Source organism: Vitis vinifera, chromosome 4 (genome assembly GCF_030704535.1).
Source record: "Vitis vinifera cultivar Pinot Noir 40024 chromosome 4, ASM3070453v1".
NCBI lineage: Eukaryota > Viridiplantae > Streptophyta > Magnoliopsida > Vitales > Vitaceae > Vitis > Vitis vinifera.
In genome coordinates, this window is record NC_081808.1 from 3,810,043 (window position 1) to 3,827,581 (window position 17,539).

A 17,539-nucleotide genomic window follows, 5' to 3' on the forward strand; every position below is an offset into this window, starting at 1 on the left:
CCACACACTTCTCTTACACTCTCTTTTCGATTTTTTCACATTTTATAAGTTAATAACCACAATTGTATGTATAGTTATTGCACTTTATTGCTATGTGCGTGATGATTTGTTACGTGATCGCATGTTTTAATGACATGTTCACCTTTTCATGCTTAATATCACATGATTTTGGTGTTGCTCGTCCATTATAATGTAAGCGTTCCTTCGGGCATCCTTTGAACCAAATGTGAATGCTCCCAAAGGTTCAAGAACACCCCGAGATGCATAGTTGTTTTGTCTAAATGCTTTTACTTATCATATTTAACCTAAATGCTACCTCATTGGTTACTTGAATGTTACCTATCAAGTCACTTGAATACTAACTTTTGACTGAATGCTACACACATTAAACACATTATTCTACCATAATTTAAAAAGTTCTTCAAATCAATTTTTGTTAGAAAAAATTTATTGTAAAAATAAATATTGAAAATTCAAGTAATTGAATCTAGTTTTGAGTTGATCCACTAAGATCACTCTAACTAAATGAAATTTAACTCGTATCAAATATAAAAAAAACTTAAATTAAAAGAAAATAAAATAGTTAAAAAAAAAACATAAAAGAATATTTTGTAGAAAACAAAAATATTTTCGTTTGACTTAAAAAAAAAAATATATATATATATAAGTAAAATGTTATATAATGGAGAATTCTATGGTTCCGAAATGGGTGCCATGCCTCAATAACTTTACACGTGGTTTGTGGGTATTGGTCCAAAATTGTGGGTATGGTACCAAAAAGGAGAAGTCGGTACCATAGCATAACCCTTATTATTATTATTATTTATTTCACGAAAAACAAAAGCTTTAAAAAAGGTCCACGTAGCAACGTCAGGCATAACTGTAATTTTTCAGTTGTTTGAGCTCAACGGTCATCTTTCCAAACACCGGTACCCTCACCGTTGAAACCGGCGATTTTTTCTCTCCTTTGACCCCCCTCTCTCGTTCTCTCTCTACCATCGATTTTCACTTCCTGATGTCGGTTTCCAAACATCTGCAAATTCCACATGTTCACTTCCCTCCATTTCTAGGGTTTCTCCGCACATTTTCCAATGCAGATTTAATTTTGTTTATTCCATTCAGGTCCTTTGTTTAAACCTTCAATCCCTTTTTTCTCTATCTGAATGTAGATTTCTGTTTGGTTGCTGGGAAAAAAAAAGAAATGAAATGCGATTTTGGAATTTTTTATGTTTATTTGTTTTGGTTTAGACGTACTGCAAAATTACCTAATTGTTTTTTATCATTTCGGGAGTGAAGAAACCGAGAAAGGAAAAGAAAAGAAAATTAAAAGTCTTTTGTTTCCTAAGAAAATATAATTTTTTTCAATATTTATTTATTTGTAAAATGTTTATGTTGTTTTTTTGGTTTAAAAATAAAATAGGACCTCAATTAACAAAAGTTGACGTATTTCTCTAAATAGTTCATCATTTGTTTGGTTTCTGAGGAAACTGAGGAAAGAATAGAAAAGAGAAAAGAGGATTTGGAATTTTAAGCTTCTATTGTTTTTGGATTGAAAACAAATTGCAAGCCCTAAGCAAAAAGGGGTTGATAATCTGCATGGCAGCTGAAAAAAATCGGAGAGCAAAAAAAAAAAAAAAATACAAAAAGAGAAAAAGAAGAAGAAGAAGAAGAGAAAAGAAAAGAAAAGAAAAGAAAAAGTGTTGTCATTTAATGTGTTTTAGATGAAAGAATCATTTGTTTAAAACAGTGTTTTTTGTTTGTCATAGAATTTCTTGTTTTGTTGATAATATTTGTACCAGGAATTTGTACAAATGGGGAATAAGGTGAAGGAGGAAGAGAAAATTGAGAGGACAATTCGGGGCCTTTTGAAGCTTGCTGAGAACCGGAGATGTATCAATTGCAACAGTTTGGTATGATTTTGCTTCAACATATCTTTTATTAACCAAACTGTTTGGTTTTTTCTATTTAAAATTCTGAGAGGTTACTATAGGGCATGTTTGTTTACTGCATTGTTTTATGCATCAAACAAGTGCATGCAATTTAAATATCAAACAAGAAAATGAGGAATTTGTTCTTGAGCTAACAATCAGATAATTTTAATTTGAGCTCTGTTGAAATGTCAGTTTGTTGTGTTGTATAGGGAATCTGCACTTGGACAAGGACTAAGATGTCAAAAGTGTCTAAAGAACTATCAAGAAATCTCTCGTCAATTATCAATGAGGAAAAATTTTAATTGCATAGGCAATTTGCACTGTGCACAAAATTTTAGTAACACTGGTCTTCTGAAGAAAAACAAGCTTTTCTTTTCCGGGTTTTTTCCTGTTGGGGTGTTGGGGTTTGTGTTGTAGTGGTTTATTTTTATGGTGAAGATAAAGTTTAGCGGGTCTCCACTTGTTAAGCATGTGCAAAACAAATGGAACTGAAACTTATTTTCTTCATTCCCTTGTGTGTGATACACTTCGCTTGTGGGCCAAGTGCCCGCATACATATATGCCTGGGAACTGAAAGTGGGAGTTTTCTTTGGCAACATTCAGGGTTGTTCTCTACTTTTTACCTTTATCAAGTATGATTTCAAGGCTAACATGTCTTCTTCAATCAGGGGCCACAATACGTTTGCACGACTTTCTTGACATTTGTTTGCACAAACTGCAGTGGAATTCAGTAAGTCTTAGTATGAGTTGCTACACCCATTGTCTTTATGTGAATGTTACTTACTTTGTTTTTGAAGTCAAGACACTGTACTCTTCTTGTTCATGTCATCATGATGCATGATGAGGTTCTATATGACATTTGTGGGAGTTTTTATAAATAGTACCAAGTTGTTTGAATATTAAGTTATTCAACTCTTTTTAAGAGGCACCTACCTGTTATGACTGATTATGTATTTTAAAACAATTCCAGTCGAGAGTTCACACATCGGATAAAATCTGTATCGATGGCTAAATTTACTACAGAAGAAGTCACTGCTCTTCAAGCAGGGGGAAATGAGGTTTTCATGCAGACTCTAAAACCATGACCTGGTTATTTTTATCTTCCTTCTGCTAATCAATTTCTCTGTTTCTAAATTCTAATTCACATGCATTGTGTTTAATTTTGACAGCGAGCAAGGGAAATTTATCTCAAAGATTGGGATCCACAACGACATTCCCTCCCTGACAGCAGGTTGTTATTATTATTATTATTATTATTTGACGTTATTTCAGAATCACTCTATAAATTTGCTCTGATTCCCGTGTCTGCTTCCAGTAACCTTCACAAACTCCGGGAATTTATTAAGCATGTCTATGTGGATAGAAAATATACTGGCGAGAGGAATGTCGACAAGCTCCCAATGGTGAAAGTGGTATACTTCCACCCAGTAGTATGCGCTTACAAAACACACACAGGTTCACCATTTTTTAGAAGTGGTAAACTTCCACCTGGTAGCATGCACTTACAAAACACACACAGAGGTTCACCATTGTTTATTCGATGGACTAAACGGCCCACATAAAGTATCAGCAAAAGCCAATCTAATACATCTGGATCTCATTAATTTCATAGTGATGCTATCTGTTATAAGTGATGTCAAACCTCTCCCTGTTAATGCTATTGCTATTTGTTAAAGACGTCTCTTTTTTGGGGGTGCCATACAGGGTAACAGTGGATCTAGGAACTCAAGTCTTGAGGTTGCATGTGAATGGCGTAACAGTGAAAGATCTAGTCCTAGCGGAAGAAGTGGTGACAATAGTATCAGATATTACTACGATGAAAGAAGAAGCCCTCGATTTTCCCACGAACATTCAAGATCTGGTGGTTTCAGGAGAAATCCTGTCCGTTTTGAGGTAGTTGATGACAGGGTTCGAGATGATAGACTTGGAGGTGGCAGACGAACTGAAAGCAACAGATTTTCTAATGGAGAATCAAGGCAAATTAGTAGATTGCCTGACTCTCAAAGGAAGGTGGATGTATCCAGTTCCCCAGAGGTACGCCCGGTAAGCAATATTCTGGGGGAAAATGTTTCTCCTCTACATGCGGGTGAACTTCCTAATACAAATGACAAGAAGGATGCCAATGCCTCAGCTCATCCAAAGGTCAGTTACATGCTGAACCATGCTGGGAATTTGTTTTATGTATGAGAAAATTGCCTAAGAAATGTGTTTGTTTTCTTTTCTACTAATTTGAATTGTATTTTCTCGATGTTGTTCTTTTTTCTGAGGCCTGTCATTTTCTACATCTTTTCTTGATTGACTTTGAGAAATATAATTGTTATCATAATTTTTTTATGAGGAATCAGATAATTTGCATTAAACAAGCCATGGTTGGCTTGGCTTATAAGAAGCCCAATGGTCCTTTCCTAACTTCAATAAGAGTTTATGAACATGTTGGCGGAATTTTATTAAATGACCTTTCAACTTAAAAAGGAGCTTAATGCGGAAGCAACAACAGTGTTGTCGCTTTGCCAAGAAGCTCTTTTTTGACTTATGCAAGAAGTTGTTTCATATTTGATAAAAGTTTCATAATACCAAGATTGTCTCTTTGCAATTATGGCTTTGGCTTAATGTTCAACTTCTATTTAAAGCCACAAACAAGAAGCTGTCCCATGAGGTCTAACTTGCTTATGCTTTTAGTCTGGCGTGCATATTTGTTCATACCCTTGATGTGCATATTGATAAGCCAGTTGCTTTTCCAAATTTACTGACTTCATAATGAGGAACAAACCACCCCTCTCAGGAAAGAAAAATAAAAATCCCTCAGGAAACTACATGAAACCTTTCGACAGAGATATGGCCAGGGGATTGAGGGGAAGTAGGATTTTAAAATAAAACTTGCAAATTAATGAATTCACAAATGCACTTAGTTGGCAAGTTGTCCTTAGCTCTCCACACCTTGTTGCATTTGAGAGGGTCAAAGATTTGTATTCCAATAGTTGAGATTATTGAGAGACTTGGAAGTTTGTGAAGAAGGTTGACATGACATGGAAGCCTTATTCCACATTTTAGTTCATAGGATGCTTGTCCTTCGATGCCAAAAGTCATTTTTTAATGTTGGCAAATACTTAATGAATTTAATGGTGCTTACTTGGGTGGATAATTTGGACGTGGCAACTCTCTCTCTCTCTCTCTCTCACCCCCCCACCTGCCTGCATTATCACAAGCAATCACACACCACAATGATAGCAAGCATGATTAGGAAACCCTGCATGAGGCCGTGCAAGAATTTTGATTACTTGCTATTCTTTAATGCAGCTTGAACTTTATTAATATAGTGCATGAGTTTGGAAACCTAAGTTTCTAAAATGCAACATGAGCTTATTCTTTGAAATGTCATCATTGCAGAAGATTGCATCTTCCAGTAGCATAGGATCTATTGATCGGAACCCTACAGAACCTAAAATGGCAAACTCAGGAAGCTTGATTGATTTGAGTTCCAATCCTGGTCCTGCTGATGCTGCAGCTGTCTCACAAACACAGCCAGCACCTTCATCTACCGATATTGGAAACTTGGCCTCTGGGGAAGTATCATCAAAAAATAAAGCCTCTGATTCTCCAAGTACAAATTTTTTGGAATCTTTGCTGTCAGAATTATCAGTGCCGGCAGTTGTACCTGGTGGTAACATCTCTGAAGGACTGAGTAGTGGTAACATGCTAACAACCCACATTGTTGGTGTTTCTTCAACTTCACCTCCAGTGAACATGCTGGAATTACCTAATAACAGCGGTGCTTCTATATCCACATCAATGATCAACAAATCAATGCTAATCCCTAGTGAAGGTGCTCCAGCAGCTTCACAAGTGGGGAAGATGCCAATGTTGGCTGGTGACAGTGGTGATTTCATTGATGAAGTTCCTGAACAGCTGCAGTTGCGAGACATGCAGAAATGCTCACCTTCTGCATCCCCTTCTGCGGCTAGTAGCTCAACCAGTCAACAGACTTCTCAATTGGGTGGAATTCTATGCAGTCAGGTAAGATGCAGAATGTGGCCATTTTCATATCAAGCCTCGAACTGCAGTTTCCCCATTAATCCTCAGATGGTTGCTGATACAAAACCATTAGAATTCCACTGATAATGGGATTTTGACATAATTTGCATCAAAGTCGAATTTTTTTTTGAAATGTTTCACTTCTAGGAGTGCTTGAAAATAATATTGAATGTAATAAGTACTTGAAATGTAGAACCCTGCTATCTCTTGTTATGTTTTCTTTAGATGCATTGGGGGACTAAATCTGTTTCTTCCTGTGCATATGTATAGCCACAAACTTCATCATTTCTGTCAAACACAAGAGGACCTTTTAGCACTTCTGAAAAATCCTCTCAATCTGTCTCAGAACTGGGACAAGGTATAAGTTCTCCAGTTGGATCACAGCCTCCTCTGATGGAAGCAAAGCCCAGTGGAAGAAAGGAACTTCCAGCGGTAATATCATTTCTGCATATATTTTCAGCTTCTTCTTCTTCGCCATCTTCTTCAATTTTTTCTTAATAGTATATTGAACTTTCTGCAGGACCTTTTCACTGCAACCTATTCACCAACCCCATCACCATTCCCAGGTTGGCAAACTGGTTCACCTTATGGCATGGGATTTAGGATGCAGTATCATCCTGCTACAATGGTATCTTCACTCTGAGATAATGAAGTCAAATTAATTCTGTGCTAATTCTTAGGCCTAAGTACCACACATGGATTATTAATCTGTGAAAATGAATTTTTTATTACAGACTACACCAGCCTTTCCCAGCTCTGTAAAATCAACAAACCCATTCGATTTCAATGATGAAACAACTCAAGTTCAAGCCCCAGTGGTACGCACATTTGGACTGCTTTTTCTTACTCAAGTCAATGGTTCCTTTTCCCCCTTACCTGAGTGTATCTTAAATTTGTGAGCAGTATAAGCTACAGGTTTGTACATATCCTTGTATTATTGAGTGTCTGCAATAGGTCAGGAGTGATGTCAAAATTTTACTTTGATTTTTGAATAAAATAATGAGGATTGTAGATTGATGAAGTGTACACTTGTAGTCACATGCCTGTAGTGAGATATTCTCATGAGTTGATTATCATGATCATAGAATGCTCATTTGTGTTCAAGACCCAACAGTAAGGAAAATTTTAAATTTCTTTAAAATAATTCTGGTTCAATTTGTTGCTGGCTGTTTTCGCCCAGTATCATGCTGAATAGCAAAACATGCTATTCAGGTATGGGAGAATGTTATTGAATCTTTATTCACTAGAATGAGTAGAGATGAAGAAACAATAAAGTGCAGCAGGAAGATTGGTTTAATAGAGTATGAGACATGATGCGCGGGTATTTGGTATGATAGTTGCATGATTTGTACTTCATTATAAACTCATACATGAAGAACAAGCTAGATGTTGCAATAATATCTGATTTGTCCTTACAGTTTTAGAAATTTAAGGAGATATCTTGAGCAAAAAACTTGAGCATTGTTCATGTACTAATTCAGATGGAGCCTCTGGAATAGAAGCTTCTATTCTCAGCATACTTAGATTGGGAATATTGATATGTTACTCCTGCTTGCATATATAAATTAAACATGACTACACAAACTTAAATGAATTATTTATGTCTAAATTGATGGGATGGAGACATGTTGAGTTGAGTTGATTCTCATCTAATCATTCATTTATATGGTCTGCTTAAGTTAAATGTTCCTAAACTTGTATTTTATTATTATTCTTGTGGGGATTTTATTCCTTGTAAATTAGAAAAAGCATCAAAATTTTGTTTCATTGATGTAGTTCCCTTCCATGGCATCCTTGCAAGGAGCATTACCGAGTGTGTCAGCTCCTGTGGGCATATCACATGCTTCCAGTCTTGGTGTTCTTCCGCAGATGATGCAGCCTCAGTCACAATCACCTTATGCATTGGCCCTGTCTACAAGTAAAATCAAATTGTTTTCTTTTTGTCTTTTTTCAACTTCCATTCATTCATCTAAAACTTAGTCATTTACTTTTTGCCTTATGTCTAATTCAATAATCTCAGGTCCTTATGCAAGACCGCAAGTACCCCATACAATGTTGCCCTCCAGGTAACTTCTTGTTTTTGACAGTTCTTTTTAACATTTCCCTTGAAGATATTCTTTCAAGAAAAAAAAAAAAAAAAAAAAAAAAGGAATCTTTGGGGATAGCTCTTAGACATCACAAAACTGTCTCAACTATTCAGTGTATTCTTCTAATGCTAGTGGTTTGGGTTCTTCCTTTTTCATGTAGGGACAACACTATTTCTTTAATAAAGCATTGAAAATTTATAGTTACTCTTCATTGTTTGAAACAAAAATATCCAATAGAGGGGTAGTACTAAATTTTCAACACGTTGACAAAGCAAGGGTGAACAGAAAACAGGCGCTCCCTGCATTGAAAATAGTGGTACCCGAATTAAAAGGCCACCAACAATGCGCTTCCTTGATAATGCTCTGATAAGCTTTAGATGAAACAAAGCTACATAGTGTATAAAATCTTATTTATCAAGGCCGCATGAATATTAAACTGAAGTTAATGTTTTTCAGGAATAGACTGTTTCCATTTCCCTCACATACACTAAAAATGACACGACATATTTCACCATAAAGAGGTAACTTCAACTCTTCTTAATTCTCATTGCAGACATCAAGGAATTGGTAGCATCACCAGTAATGCTGCTGTTTTTGGTTCTGCAAATACAAATCAGCTGCCAGCAGGCAGATACTCGGTACCTTCTACACCGGATTCTCATTCTTTTTCTTCATTAGGGGGAAACCCATTTGGGTAGATTCAAGAACGTAAGGGTTTTCTTTATCTCATCTTGGCTTCATAATCTTCCTGTCTGGCCTCCAAAGACATGGGGATGAAGTTCAGTTCCTTTCTGGTTGAAGATTAAACGTAATAATTTTCAGAATGAGGTGGTTTGTCTTCTGCACCATGGAAAGAAGATTGGATGTAGAACCAGAAGGAGCATCTACACATTCATCAGGTATCAAGGTATTTTTTTTGAGGTCATGACATTTTCTGTAAAATCTAATACACTGGTTACCATCATTCTCCTTTCTTGCTGGTTTAGGATTTTTAGTGCTTGGTACGAACTTGTTGTCTTAGTCCTCTTCAAGAATGATTTGTAACTGTGCATTTGGCTGCTGTTACTATTTTTATTTCTTCAACCGTGGCTAGAGTGCTTTGTGTCCATAATAATTTGAAATGCCTAGCAAAAGAATTAAATTATTTTGCCTTCTATTCAGCAGTAATCTCATTTTAGGCTATACTCTCTATATGGATGTTTGAAGCCTTCTTTCTTGCAAGGATTGACTAAGCAAGAAAATTTGCTTGGAGATGAAATACTTTGCAGTTGCTGATTGTTGTTGAATGTAATGAAAAGTTCATCATGACCCTTTTCAATGTTATATCGGTGTGGCGCATGTTATAACAAACCATGTCTCATTTGCCCTTCCTAGCGAAATTAAACTTCAGTCTCCAAACTACTAATGGTGGTAGGGGAAGGCTTATATTATTTTTTAGTGGGTTTGAAAGCAAGCTCTTACTCAAAAGGGGAAATGGGAGCTACCATTAAGCTAGGGCCAAATTCATTGCTTTTATGTAATTCTGCCCCCTCTAAATATATATCTTCTCCTTGTCTTGCCCTCCATGATAATTTTTTGGCTTTATTACTGCTCCAAACACTAGACCCCATTTTGTGAAGTTTTGATGAACTTACAACAAATCTCTTGTAACGATCCACTCCTTATACAAATGTTATCCCTTATGACTTTAAAACATGCCTACCCAATTAAGGGGAGCCCACTACATAACTAGTGCCATTTGTTAAGTTCACGAAGTGCATGAGCATGAGTAGCACTTGTATATTGTTTTGAAAATTCAAGAAGTGCATGAGCATGAATAGGACTTGTATATTGTTTTGCAAACATTAAGAAACCACCATCTCTTGGCTAAGTTCGATAAAAAATTCAAGAAGTGCATGAGCATGAATAGGACTTGTATATTGTTTTGCAAACATTAAGAAACCACCATCTCTTGGCTAAGTTCGATAAATGTGAATTTTGGCTTGACAAAGTTTTTCTCCTCAATCATTTGGTTTCCAATGATGGGATTTCCATGGACCCTAGTCAAGAAGAAACATACCACAATGGCTAAGATCAAGAGTTTTTTGGGTTAGTTTTACATATGTTTTATAGAGAGGGTTCTCTAAGATTGCTTTGAAACCATTATGTAACAACTACTCCTTGTATAGAATATAGATATTGTTGGTTCTCAACCCAATTGACCCTCACAGCTTTAAAATGTGTTTACCTAGTTAAGAACTATATGGGACCAAACAAACATGCATCTCTTATAAGGTTGTCTGGATAGAGTCCTATACTGGGGTTGGAGATTGACTTTGATACCATCTGTAGTGACCCACTCCCTCATGTGTAGACATTCTCTAAGATTGCTTTGAAATCATTATGTAACAACTCACTCCCTATTCCATAGATATTATAGGCCCTCATGGATTTAAAATCTATCTACCTAGTAAGAGAAGCCTACTATGGGGGGCCCAATAAATAGACATCCCTTATGAGGCTTTCTAAATAGAGTCCTACTACACCAGGGTTGTTAAAGGATTTGATACTATCTATAATGACCCACCCCCTCTTGTGTAAATATTATTGGCTCTAAGCCCAATGGGCCCTCAGATCTTTAAATGTGTCTATCCAATTAAGAGGAACCTGCCACATATATAGTGTAAGGAACTTTTTCCCTTAACCAGTGTGGAATATTATATCACATATATAATCTTCACTTTTCATTCTATCAAACTTGGTGAGGCCACTTGCCAACTTAGGGTAAAATTCATTAACTAGAACACAATATTTTGAGGGTCAAAAAGCAATTAGTTTCTTAAACTTCACCTTATAACTACACAATAGTTGCCAAGTATCAGAAACAAAGGAGATGTAACTGAAAATGGAGTTTGGGAAGTGGAATGAGAACGCTCCTGGGGACACGTGGAAAGAACAGGATGTCAGTGGGAAACAGTTGGTCCCAACCTCCACTGTATTCGAATTCAAAAAGGCAGAGAGGAGGATCTGCTGGGCCAAAGCAAGCTGGAGGGGTCAAAACCCAGTCAACTCTCCAGGATGGGATTCGGGCCTCCAAATATATGACAAGGGCCCATTCTTTTAGTAAGCCCAACCCACAATCTGAAATTGACGTGGGCTGGAAGAAGGAAGTCCATGGGAAAGGCCCGATTCAGTTGTTAGGCCAAGAGCTGGGAGACAATCAAGACAGATATTCGAAGGGCCCTTTACACAGAGCTATTCTTTCTGCAAAGGGGAAGGCGAAGGCAGGCCACGAAGATTCTAAAAATCAACAGAAGGGCTCCGCGTTGAAGTGCGGTTCAAAGAAGCTGTGGAATGCTCTGTTTCCTTCAAGCTCTGTATGCCAACAAGGGGATCGAAGCCGAAGCGAGCCACTCACGACTGAGAGATCAATGCCAGTTAGTGATACTCTTCCATTGGAAGACGTCTCCGTAGCGGGAACACAGTTGGTTCAAGGGTGTTCCAAGGAAGGAATGACGCCGATGAAGGAAAACGCGGAGCAAAGGAATCTTCTTAGGGCTCCTTTTCAGTCAAAAGGGAATGAGAAAATGCGCAATATTGCTAAAGGAGAAGACGAAGCAGGTTTTAAGGGTTTTGTGGGTTGTTCTCATAGTGAATCTTTAGTCACGGATCATATTTCTTATCCCGCAACCAGATAAAAATGGCTCAACTTTGAGGGGTACTGTGGAATGACGGAAGTGGAAATTTTCAAGGTATCTTCTCATCATTTTTCTCAACCTTCTTTGCCTTTTCATTCTCCTTTCTCTGGCGTGGCTCCTCCATACCCAAGTCCTTCTGCTCCCAATCTCTCCATTTCAGGCTTTCAATCCCAGTTTCCTACAAAAAATCGAGTGTTATCTGAAATTTTTTCAAAAAAAGATGACGTTGGGACTTATCATCTTGGGTCTGTTGGCATTCCTAACCGTGATGATGAGGTGCCCCAACTGGCTAGATTGAATCTTTTGTCTGAAAGCTTTAATTATGATAAGACCAAACCCAACTCGCCTCATGGGGCCCCTATTATGGGTATAGTTAGCCAGGGAGACACAGAGTTCTCCCAGATGGGTGGGTTCCAAATTGAAGGTCTTTCACCTAGCAAAATGGCTAAAGTTTGTTAGGTCTTAAGCTCCTTGGATATTAAGGTGTATTCAAGGTGAAATAATAGAATTGCCACAGACATTTGAGTTCTGTTGGCGTTGGTTTGGAGGTATAGGGTCAGTGAGGTGTTTTTATGAAGATCATAAGCTGGAATATTAGGGGGTTGGGATCTAGGAAAAAGAGAAGGGTGGTTAAGGATTTCTTGCGACTTCAGAATCCGGATGTAGTGATGTTTCAGGAAACAAAAAGAGAGGTGTGCGGCAGAAGGTTTGTAGGAAGTGTCTAGTCGGTTAGGAATAAGGAGTGGGCTGCTCTCCCGGCATGTGGGGCTTCAGGAGGGATTTTGATCATTTGGGACTCAAAGAAAATGAGCAGTGAGGACGTGGTAATTGGATCTTTTTCTGTCTCAGTCAAGTTCTTGTTGGATGGATGTGGACCATTGTGTTTGTCCGCAGTTTATGGTCTAAACAGCCCCTTAACTAGGAAGGATTTTTGGGTGGAGCTGTTAGACTTTTTTGACCTTACTTTTTCTTCATGGTGTGTGAGAGGTGACTTCAATGTTATAAGGAGAAGATCAGAAAAACTGGGTGGCTTTAGATTCACTTCTAGCATGAGGGATTTTGATGGCTTTATAAGAGAATGTGAATTACATGATCTCCCATTACGGAATGCCTTTTTTACTTGGTCAAATATGCAAGAGTCACCAGTGTGTTAGAGATTGGATCGGTTTCTCTATTCAAATGAGTGGGAGTTTTCCTTCCCTCAAAGCCTTCAAGAAGTTCTTCCTAGATGGACATCAGATCATTGGCCGATTGTATTGGATACCAATCCTTTCAAGTGGGGTCCAACACCTTTTAGGTTTGAGAATATGTGGTTGCAACATCATAGTTTCAAAGGGTGCTTTAGCAGTTGGTGGAGAGAATTTGAAGGAAATGGTTGAGAAGGTCACAAGTTCATGAGGAAGTTACAATTTGTTAAGGCAAAATTGAAAGATTGGAATAAGAATACTTTTGGAATGCTTAAGGAAAGGAAAAAAAACCATCTTGGATGAAATAGCTAACATTGATGCCGATGAACAAGAAGGGGCTCTCTCTTCTGATCTTGTTGTTCAAAGAGCAGTAAGAAAAGGGGAGCTAGAGGATTTGAGGGAAGAAATTAATTGGAGACAAAAAGCTAAGGAAAAATAGGTTAAGGACGGGGATTGCAACTCAAAGCTGTTTCACAAAGTGGCTAACAGGAGACGAAACAGGAATTTCATCAAATTCTTGGAGAATGAAAGAGGTTTGGTGTTGGACAATTCCGAGAGCATCACAGAGAAGATATTACTTTATTTCAAAAAGCTCTACTCGAGTCCTCCTGGTGAGTCTTGGAGAGTAGAAGGTATTGATTGGTCCCCTATATCAGAATAGAGTGTTTCTAGGCTGGATTCCCCTTTTTCCGAAGTAGAGATCTTTAATGCCATCTTTCAGTTAGATAGGGATAAGGCGTCGGGGCCTGATGGTTTCACCATAGCAGTGTTTCAGGATTGTTGGGATGTGATCAAGGATGACTTAGTGAGGATGTTTGTAGAGTTTCACAATAGCGGGATTATTAATCAAAACACCCATGCCTCCTTCATAATTCTTTTGCCTAAAAAGAGTCAATCAAAGAAGATTTCGGATTTTAGACCTATCAGCTTGATCACTTGTCTTTATAAGGTAATAGCAAAAGTCTTGTCAGGGCGACTAAGAGGAGTACCACAGGAGACCATCCACTCCACTCAAGGTGCTTTTGTTTAAGGGAGACAAATTCTGGATGCAGTTCTTATAGCCAATGAGATTATGGACGAGAAAAGCCGATTAGGGGAGGAAGGAGTTGTATTCAAGATAGACTTTGAAAAGGCTTATGACCATGTTAAATGGGATTTTTTGGATCATGTGTTGGAGAATAAGGGATTTAGTTCTAAATGGAGGAGTTGGATGAGAGGTTGTCTGTCGTCGGTCTCTTATGCTATTCTAGTGAATGGTAATGCTAAAGGGTGGGTCAAGGAATCTAGAGGTTTAAGGCAAGGTGACCTTTTATCCCCTTTCCTGTTCACTATTATTGCAGATGTGTTGAGTAGAATGTTGTTGAAAGCTGAGGAAAGAAGTTTGCTGGAAAGCTTTAGGGTAGGTAGAAATAGGTGTAGGGTGTCCCATCTACAATTCACAGACGATACCATCCTTTTTGCTAGCTCTAGTGAGGAAGAACTGCAAACTCTTAAGTGTTTATTGTTAGTGTTTGGTCAAGTTTCTGGGCTTAAGGTCAATCTTGACAAGAGTAATCTTTTTGGCATCAACCTTGATCAGAATCATCTCTCTAGGTTAGCCTTGTTGCTTGACTACAAGGCTTTAGATTGACCTATACTTTATCTGGGTCTTCCTTTGGGAGGGAATCCAACTGCTTGTGGATTCTGGGATCCAGTGATTGAGAGAATCTCTAGGAGATTAGACAGGTGGCAAAAGGCTTATTTATCTTTCGATGGTAGGATAACTCTCCTACACTCATGCCTATCCCACATCCCTAACTACTTTATTTCTCTGTTTAAGATTCCTGTTTCAGTGGCTGCAAAAGTTGAGAGGATGCAAAGGGACTTTCTTTGGTCAGGGGTTGGGGAAGGTAAAAGAGACCATCTTGTTAGTTGGGATGCAGTGTGTAAGCTGATGGTAAAAGGGGGTTTGGGGATTGGGAAGATTCCTTTAAGGAATCGCGCTCTTTTAGGGAAATAGTTGTGGAGGTTTCCTAGGGAGAGTACAGTTCTGTGGCATTAGGTCATTCTTAGCACCTATGGGACACACTCAAATGGTTGTGATGTCAACACTTTAGTCAGGTGGTCACATCGTTGTCTTTGGAAGGCTATTGCATAAGTCTTTCAGGATTTTTCCAAGTATACTCAATTTGTTGTAGGAGATGGGGAAAGAATTCGTTTTTGGGAAGATTTGTGGTGGGGGGACCAAATCTTCAAAGACCAATGTCCAAGACTATTTAGAGTAGTAACGGATAAAAATATTCTTATATATTCAATTCTCGGTTTGGCTCGCCCTTTCTCATGGAACTTTAATTTCCGTCGTAATCTAACCGATTCTGAGATAGAAGATCTAGAACGCCTCATGTGCTCTTGATTGTATGAATTTATCCACTTCCGCTTCAAATGCGAGATCTTGGTCCTTATTGTCTTCAAGATTGTTTATAGTCAAGTCTTTCTTTACAACCTTGTCCCAAATGCCTGATTCATTTCCATTTTTCCCCATTAAGTTTGTGGAAATCTCAAGTCCCTTTCAAAGTTAAGGTCTTTGTCTGGCTTGTGGCACACAAGAAGGTAAATACCAATGACTTGCTACAATTGAGGAGACCCCACAAAGCTTTTAGCCCTGACATTTGTAAGTTGTGTATGGAGCAAGGAGAATCAACAGATCATCTCTTCCTTCATTGTTTTGTGACGTTGGGGTTGTGGCACAAACTATTTCAGCTAGCCAAGATGGATTGGGTTCCTCCGAAAAGCATTTCAGACATGATGTTCATCAATTATAAAGGTTTTGGCAAGTCCAAGAGAGGGTTAGTTTTGTGGCAAAACGCGTGCATAACTTTAATTTGGGTTATATGGCGGGAAAGAAATGCTAGGATATTTGAGGACAAAGCTAGGAATTCAGAGAATCTTTGGGACTCCATTCATTTCCTCGCTTCTTTTTGGGCTTTTTGTTTTGTGGGTTTTAAGGGCATCCCCCTTAACGTATTACAACTAGATTGGCTAGCAGTGTGTAGTTCCAATGGGACAATGTAGTGTCTTGTTATTTTTTTGTGTTGTTTAGTTTTACCTTTGGTAGGAGGATTTCTCATCCTCCTTTTGTACTATTTTTTTCTATCAATATATTCATGCGTGGTTTCCTATCAAAAAAAAAAAAAAAAATTGTGTTATTCTTGCACTTATCACTTGTTCATTAGCATTTTCAATTGTTTCCCTACGCCCTCAAATGTAACTTGATTTGAACCATGTTAGTTGTTGAGCTGCTTATGGGCACATCCCATTTAAATTCTTATGAGTACACCTAAGATGTTTTTTCAATTCATATTAATCCAGGCTTGTTTTAACCCCCACCTAGTAACCATCCTGCTTGTTTCTTCCTTCCTTTACTTCTTCATGGTTGAACTTCATTTCACACAGCATGCCACCTTATAGTACTTTAGAAGTATAGGAATATGGTTCCATTACCAAAACATTTACAGCTACTACTTGTGCTATTTTAACTTTTCCTAGATATCCTATTCAGGGAGAAGTCCTTGTTTTTTGGTGTGAATTATTAATAAGAGTAAATATATTTATAAATAGTTTCAATGAGTTATTGCAATCTTCCCGTTTAAATCTCTTGCATCCCAATCAGATAAGGCCACAAAAGTGCAGTGGTTAGCTCATTTAAGAATATCCTGACTCTCTGCCCAGATTAATTAATTGGGTTACATAATATAGGTGCACTTACCTTGTATCAGAATAACCTGATTTAATGAGCAGTTGATGAGCTTGGCCTATAAAATCAGCCCTTACTTTGAGATAAAACTAATTTAAGAGATATACTCAAAAGGAAAGAAGGTAAGGAGGTGGGCATGGGAGCGAAAGGTGCTAAGGTTATGTGTGTGATGGTCATTTTGGTGGTTATGCTAGCCCCTCAAGTCACAGCAGGGATATATACCTGTTGGGGTGGGTGCTATAACCAGTGTGTTATCGAAATAGGTCATTCTCAGATACCAAATCTGCCATGTACTTGGAAATGCTTAAATGGCTGTCTTCCTTCTCTAGGTTCTGTTTCCAGTAAGTATTGCTACCTCGGTTGCTCTTTGGATAGGTGCATCGAATTCTCTGGTGGTAAGAGTCCTCTCCCCCTCTAAAAATGATTCATTGTTAGGACAAAAGCATGCGTTTAAACCAGTACAGTTCCTTCGTACTTTTATGTCACATCTTAATCCTAACAATAAACCCATAAACTGTTTCTCCTTGTTTTTTTGGTCTGTGAAAAGCCCTTTCATTCTTTAATAGCTAACAAGGAGTGTATTTTACATGCTAGATGTACCGCAAATGGACGGCTGTGTAAGCAAATGCTCTGATCCATGCCAGTGAAGTCTCAATGTTTTGGCATTGTCTCCATGTTCAAGATTAGCCACCTTTATATATGATATAATGAATAAAGCCGTGTTACACTTCATCTATGAATCAGATTAGTATATAAAATGAAAGATTCCATCGTGGTGATCCGGATGCTCTGTTTTCTCTTTCTGCACTTTTGTTTTTACTGTGTTTTTTCATCTTCCCTGAGGATTGTTTTGTGAAAGAAACAACACTACTACTTTTATAGAAGCGGAACA

The 17,539-nt window shown here is 37.9% G+C and overlaps 1 protein-coding gene and 1 long non-coding RNA gene across 5 annotated transcripts; both read left to right on the top strand.

Annotated features, from left to right (window-relative positions):
• Positions 1–881: 881 nt before the first annotated feature.
• Positions 882–9,206, top strand: LOC100853277 (probable ADP-ribosylation factor GTPase-activating protein AGD14). Of its 4 annotated transcripts, none has more exons than XM_019219219.2 (15): positions 882–1,122; positions 1,800–1,910; positions 2,600–2,661; positions 2,902–2,989; positions 3,101–3,162; positions 3,247–3,343; positions 3,636–4,073; positions 5,319–5,945; positions 6,234–6,395; positions 6,484–6,591; positions 6,698–6,781; positions 7,740–7,881; positions 7,984–8,029; positions 8,604–8,688; positions 8,873–9,206. In XM_019219219.2, exons 2-15 carry the CDS (start codon positions 1,812–1,814, stop codon positions 9,092–9,094), a joined length of 2,322 nt encoding a protein of 773 aa, XP_019074764.1. In that variant the 5' UTR covers positions 882–1,122; positions 1,800–1,811; the 3' UTR covers positions 9,095–9,206. The 4 variants fall into 4 exon arrangements, 3 of the variants coding, with proteins under 3 accessions (XP_019074764.1, XP_019074765.1, XP_059592190.1); XM_019219220.2 differs by having other exon boundaries at positions 8,604–8,758; positions 8,873–8,981; XR_009465475.1 differs by lacking the exons at positions 7,740–7,881; positions 7,984–8,029 and having other exon boundaries at positions 8,873–8,968.
• Positions 9,207–14,521: 5,315 nt separating this feature from the next.
• On the top strand, positions 14,522–17,428 carry LOC109122422 (uncharacterized). Its single transcript, XR_002029855.2, has 2 exons — positions 14,522–17,042; positions 17,242–17,428. It is a non-coding gene; the product is annotated as an uncharacterized LOC109122422 (long non-coding RNA).
• Positions 17,429–17,539: the final 111 nt, after the last annotated feature.

Bases quoted from the DNA above. Each gene is read 5' to 3' on its own strand.
- LOC100853277 (XM_019219219.2), top strand. From the start codon at position 1,812: ATGGGGAATAAGGTGAAGGAGGAAGAGAAAATTGAGAGGACAATTCGG. The intron at 5,946-6,233 runs GTAAGATGCAGA...GCATATGTATAG, and splicing joins GTGGAATTCTATGCAGTCAG to CCACAAACTTCATCATTTCT. The intron at 6,592-6,697 runs GTATCTTCACTC...TTTTTATTACAG, and splicing joins AGTATCATCCTGCTACAATG to ACTACACCAGCCTTTCCCAG.